Genomic DNA, 6050 nt, shown 5'->3' with positions numbered 1-6050 from the left:
CCCCTCCTCTAGAGGAAGACTCATTTCTTGCACTAATCTGCCCGAAACCTTACTTAGACATACTAGACCCCTCTCTGGCATGGTCAGCACTAATGTGACCCCCTCTTCAGTATATAAACCACCACTGGTTCCTTCCTTCACCCACAATAGGCTCACAGGCCAGAAACTGTCACACGTTACCTTTGCATTGCAGGATACCATCCTTTACTGTACAAGTTTCATCCTCTGAACAAGTGTTTTTATCACAGAAGAAGCCTCCAGCTGGGCTACAGATGCATTTCTCATTGCAGTTGTTCAGCAGAACAGGTTCATCGGGCTTCATATCAGGAGAAACATCCACAGGTAAGGCAAAAGGAACAGAAATGTTTTAACATTACCCAGATGAGGCAATGTCTCATAGCAAAGCAATTTGCATTCAGAAGCTCTCATTCTTGCATCCTTTCAGCACAACGTGGAACAACTTTTTAGGTTTTTCTCTACAGCAGCAATTCAACTAACTCTTCCCAGATGATATGACTGCTCTGACAGCCATTCACAATATCTCATGGAGATGTACCATTTGGCTGCCCCAACCACAGGGATCAATCAGCAAAGCTGGGCAGCTGTCAGGAAGAGCCCTTTTCTGATCCTGCGGATCACTTTGACATTGAGCCTGTAGGTTACCAACCCTCATCTCCTAACACCCACCCAACAGGTTTCCCCTACTGCACCTGAGAAATAGGTGCTTTTCAGCAAGACCCAAGCAAGATCATCATTAGGCTTCATGTCGGCCAAAAACTATGTTACATGGGGGAAACAATGGAAGATAAGCCAAGAATATAGCTGAAGACTCTTCCACTGCCACCCATTATCCAACACCCAGTAAGTAGGTTTGTCGTAGGGCAGTGGTTCCCAACCTGTGGGTCGGGACCCCTTTGAGGGTCAAATGACCCTTTCACAGGGGTCACCTAAGACCATCAGAAAACACATATTTGCATGTAGCAATGAAAATAACTTTATGGTTGGGGATCACCACAACATGGGGAACTGTATTAAAGGGATGCGGAATAAGGTTGAAAAGAGGGTAGGGGATGCAGCAGCTGGAATGTAAATTTGTGGGGGAATTGAGGGAGAAGACTTCTTCTCCTTCTCTTGACTGCAAATTTGACAGAACATTATGCTAGTTTTTCCTTTTCCAGATTTGTTCAGTATTAAAGGTACAGCAGCCATATTCCATATTCAATCTTGCAACCTTAGTAATAACGCTGCATAGACTCCTCATGAAACAAATGCTAAATGCCAAAGCAATCCAAGAAATCAAAGCTAAAAGGGTGCTGTAAATGCAACCCAACAACACCTTCAGCCCCAACATGATCTACAGGAAAAGAGATTCCACTTCAACGTTAGGAGGAACTTCCTGATAGTAAGAGCTACTAGACAGTGGAACACACTCCCTCGGAGAGTGTAATGGAGTCTCCTTCATTGGAGGTCTTTAAACAGAGGCTGGATGGCCATCTGTCAGGGATTCTTTGATTTTTGTGAGTTCCTGCATTGCATGGAGTTGGACTGGATGATTCTATGACCTTCTGGCAGATACATACCGGGAAGTATCTGCCGTTCTCAAAGCAGCCACATTTGTCCAAGGAGACACATTCAAGGCCATCAAAGAAGAAACCATCGTTACACTGGCAGCCTTCGACACAGTGCTCTGGACACTTAAGGCGATCCGTGATCCCAGCACAGTTTGTTTCACAGATGTTAGAGCATGTCGTATAATAGCTGTTGGCTGGGCAGGTCAGGGCTGCAGAAAAAAAGAGGAGAGGTGAGTTAATCATTGAGGGTGGAAAGGAACTCAGTATAGCAGAGACAGCAGGATTAAACCAGTAGCAAAATTAAAATTATGCTTTCAAATTAAAATATCATACACACCGCCTAAATATATTTACATATACATAGTGAAGATTGCTCCAGAAAAGACTCCAAAGCCACATGACAAACAAAAAAAAACACACCAAAATAGCATCAAACTGTAAGTGCAGACCCACTGAAAGAGGACAAGATAAGCAGAAATTTAGCATTTAGGAAGAAGGACTTCTTTTCTCAAAGAACCACTTACACACAAACAACAAAAGGAAAATAGCAGGATCTGGATCCAATTTCTACTCACGGCAGAAGGTTGGGCTTCTCCAAGGCTGGAGTTTGACCTTGGATGCCTGACAAGCAGCAACATAGCTGTGGATAACCTGGCACATGGCCTCCTTGTCCTCGCCACTCTTACACAATTCAAGCACACATTTGTTCAGGTATACATTGGGGTCCACGATGGCATGGCATTCCTGGAAAGGCCCATCAATGCGGTGAGGATCCCACAGTAGCTGCGTTGCTTATAAAGCTCTTCCTTCTCTTGACTGCAAATTGGACAGCTGGCTCCAGAGCACCCTCTGTGCAGGATACACCAAGGACTTGGATTTTCCAGGCAGCAACAAATGCAGCCACATCAGACACTACACTGCCATCAGGGAGCTGAAGATCATCTTCCTTCTGTCCATTGTAGTTGCCACACAAGCCCCTCATCTGGCCCTTATAGGTGCTGGGAATGGTGATCCCACATGGTAAAACAGATCAAGAGCTCAGTGTAAACCCAAAAGCACTCTGGATATTGATATAGAGGCCATGCTGATAGATTCTAAGTTGTCCTTCCAAAAGATGGACAGGAAGGCGCTGGAATATTCCATCCACCTGGAGGAATTAAAAGGAATATCCAAGTGAGTAACAAGAAAACTGATTAAGTTCAAACACTACATATCCTCCCTTCTTTGAGCGTGATAGATACATACTTGTGATAGAACCATACTTAGCTATAGATCCAAGTTCAGTTCATGTGTGAGTAACACCCCCCCCCGCCATGGTGAGAAGATTAGCTCATTATTGTGCAAAAAGTGGCATTACGTGACCTACCATGATGCTTTCTGCTTTGTTCCGTAATAGAGTAAGCTCAATGCCAAAGATTTGCACACGGACCAGCTTGGTACATTGTGATCTCCCCATTCAGCCAGGCTTTCATTCTCACAATAACAGTGAGGGGTGTTAAGTCCGTGTTCTTTTCCTGCAGTTTGGCCAGGATGTAGGTACAAGTGCCCTGAAAATTGAAGGGTACTTATCAAAGGTAAGGTAAAGGCTGCCGATAGCAGACAGGTGGCACCTCCAGTTGGGTGACATTTCCGGACTCCATCCATCAGTTGCACTCTTTCATCGGGGCCACAGCGAACAACTTCACACACCACTTTGCCACCAGCCTGGCACTGGACAGCGTTCTTCACAACTTGGATAGAAAGACTCCAGGCTGGATAGTATTGTCCCTGATGGAACACCACACTGGGCTATAGGGACGCAAGCATCATGGCTCTGATAAAGCCTCATTGCAGACACAGTCCTCCTCACACTTGGCAGGGCATGAATTGGACATAAAGACTGCTGCAGCTCTGCCCACACTCCTTGGCACAAGCCTCATAATGACTGTTTAAAGGACAGGGGGCAGCTGCAAATGAAAACAGAGAGATTTGCTTGGAGTTGTTGTTTGCCTTCAAACCATTCCCAAAACTTATCAAAGAATTTACTAGCAACATTTTTTCAGTCTTTACCAGAACAACCCAAAGGTAACAAATCACAATTCTAGTCTCAAAAGCTATCCTGTGAATTTTGTACATTTCCTTGGCCTAATAAAAGTACTACCAAAAATGGATTGCAAAACAAGAACACACTGCAATGCACCATCAGCTCATACAAACAAAATGCTTCTATTCAGGGTTCTAGTCAGCTAGCCATCCTTTCTTCCAGAATATTCCAGTCCATGTCACCTATCAACCTATCCAGATTTTCAGATGTTTCTTCCAAATGGCATCAATATTCTATGGCTATTGAGCATTCTCAGACCACAGTGGGATTTCTTGGAAGCACTGCTTGCAAATAAGAATTTTATGGGAGCGGGGTTGCATTTATGAAACCTCAGATGCGATACCTCCCCACTATTCCTTTTATATTACCCAGGAAATGGCTCTCACTATTTGTGCTGGATCATAGCAGGAGAGAAATCATCATTTGAAAGGTATAGTGTGTCAGATGAATTATTCAGATGTGTCAACAGTAAATGGAGTAAGTAGAACAGAAATAGGGAGCCAGTGCCTTGTGTTTCTCTGGGTCAGCTATGTGACAGAGGCATTGGAGACATCAGTTCCATACAGTGATCCATCACTAGTTATTCTTCAGAAGCAGGGCCCTATGTGCTATTAATACACTAGCACTAGGAGCCATCTTTGTATCTCCAAACATAAGTACCTCCAATTCTGCTTGCATTGTAATTCCACCCAACACTTCATACACCATCTTTGATAGCTTTTAATCTTAAAGGCAATGTCAACCATATATTGCAAACTGTTCCCTCATCTACACTATCTTTCCCCTCTTTCTCTTCCTCCAGATACTACTGGAAATAGACTTGTCCTTTATGTGACACTCACGGCAGAAGGTTGAAGATCTCCACGGGTATATAGTAATCCCAGCAGCTTGGCAAGCTCTAGCATAGCTGGAGATTCCAGCACAGGTGACAGTGTAACGTCCCTTGAAGAAACATAGTCATAGATGCAATCCCGGAAAGCGCCCTCTGGATCAATATGTGCAGGCATTCCTGGAAGGGCCCATCCTTGGCAACAATGAGCCCGCACGCCTTGCCTGAGGCACGTTGTTGCTCTTCTATGACTTCAAGCCCTGGACATTTGGGATCAATTATCTCCTTGCACTTTGGGTCAGGCTCCTTAGGGCTGCTGGTGCCAAATACTGGGATACTAGGAACAAGGATGCTACCAGGCACAAGGGCATCATCTCCACCGTTCCCATTGAAGTTCCCACACAAACCACGCAAGATCCCTGCATACGTGTTGGGCACAGTGACGAACACTTTGCTGTCCCAGTCAAAATGGACAGAGAGCCCAAAGTTGGTCTGGATCACAGCATTTACGCCCTGCTTGAATGCCTTGACTCTTCCTCCAACTGAGCTATAAGGAAGGAAGGTTAACAAGCCACCAACCTAAGAAAAAGAGAGAGGATGCTGAGATTAAACAAATGCAGAGGAAGACTGAGAGCAAGGCACCAACACAGAGAACTAAGTTCTACTGCCCTGACCCTTCTCTAGGTTTGTGCACTTGAATCAGAAACCATGCCTTACAGCCTACAGCAGGCTCGATTAACTTAAAAAGAGTTAATCCAAATGTAGCCAGCTGGCCACATATCATAGCCTCTGAGAAGTCATCAAGCTTTTAGTTGCTCACAACATGTATAGGGCATGTTGAAGACACAAGCAGTAGTTTGAAGCGTCAATTTGCTGAGGCTCCATTTGTGCAGATGGCACCAGTGGAGGCTCATGGTCATGCTATTTGAATGTTCCCTCAACTTACCAAGAGTTTACCAGGATATTGCCTGCTGATGACAATCTCAATATCATAGACATTGACTTGCACACTCCGAGTCCAGGTCACCTGTTGATTTCCCCGATATTCATTTTGAACATACACTCCGAACCACGTCAGGTCTATGGGCGTTTCATAGACTTCAGTCAGCACGTAGGCACAGGGCCCTTGGAAATCAAATCTGTGTTTGTCAAAGGTAAGATAATGGGGGTCTCCTGTGGCAGAGCAGTTTCCATGACCAGTAGGATAGCAGCCTCGCACACCTTTCTGTATCTCACATTTTTCTGAGGCTTTGCAAGCACTGGGTGCACACTCCACCTGCCTTGTGGATGGGTTGCACGTACATTTCTTTGAACACTGATCGTCGCCCCAGAAGCTTTCATTGGGGGCATAGGGGCGTCCTTCATAATGACATCCGCAGCTGCTCCTGGGAATGCATGACCCCTGACTCAGCACAAAACCTTCCATACACTGGCAGCCTTCCACACACACAGCTGGGCAGAACTGTTGGCCCTGAATTGAATCGTCCGCACAAGTGGCTGGGCAGGCTGTTCCACAGAGCAGGTACTCACTGTTTGGAGGGCACTCCAGGGCTGTGCAGAAACAGAG

At 45.4% G+C, this 6050-nt stretch overlaps 2 protein-coding genes across 2 annotated transcripts in view; both read right to left on the bottom strand.

Moving 5' to 3' along the window:
- LOC121915500 (alpha-tectorin-like) overlaps positions 1 to 4362 on the bottom strand; it is a 16639-nt gene extending 12277 nt beyond the window's left edge. The window contains exons 1-5 of the mRNA XM_042439815.1: positions 4315 to 4362; positions 3050 to 3118; positions 2147 to 2315; positions 1581 to 1780; positions 688 to 777 (exon numbers count right to left, since the gene is read on the bottom strand). Coding sequence (XP_042295749.1) covers positions 688 to 777; positions 1581 to 1780; positions 2147 to 2315; positions 3050 to 3118; positions 4315 to 4362 — 576 coding nt within the window. The remainder of the gene's footprint in view (positions 1 to 687; positions 778 to 1580; positions 1781 to 2146; positions 2316 to 3049; positions 3119 to 4314) is intronic.
- Positions 188 to 6050, bottom strand: part of LOC121915799 (IgGFc-binding protein-like) — an 8146-nt gene continuing 2283 nt past the window's right edge. Inside the window, exons 2-7 of the mRNA XM_042440328.1 lie at positions 5430 to 6034; positions 4497 to 5062; positions 2938 to 3517; positions 2147 to 2718; positions 1581 to 1780; positions 188 to 316 (exon numbers count right to left, since the gene is read on the bottom strand). Of these exons, the coding sequence (XP_042296262.1) occupies positions 4553 to 5062; positions 5430 to 5909 (990 nt within the window). The 5' untranslated portion in view covers positions 5910 to 6034 and the 3' untranslated portion in view covers positions 188 to 316; positions 1581 to 1780; positions 2147 to 2718; positions 2938 to 3517; positions 4497 to 4552. The remainder of the gene's footprint in view (positions 317 to 1580; positions 1781 to 2146; positions 2719 to 2937; positions 3518 to 4496; positions 5063 to 5429; positions 6035 to 6050) is intronic.

Source organism: Sceloporus undulatus, chromosome 9 (assembly GCF_019175285.1).
Source record: "Sceloporus undulatus isolate JIND9_A2432 ecotype Alabama chromosome 9, SceUnd_v1.1, whole genome shotgun sequence".
Taxonomy (NCBI): Eukaryota; Metazoa; Chordata; class Lepidosauria; order Squamata; family Phrynosomatidae; genus Sceloporus; species Sceloporus undulatus.
This window is presented reverse-complemented; position numbering and strand designations above follow the sequence as displayed.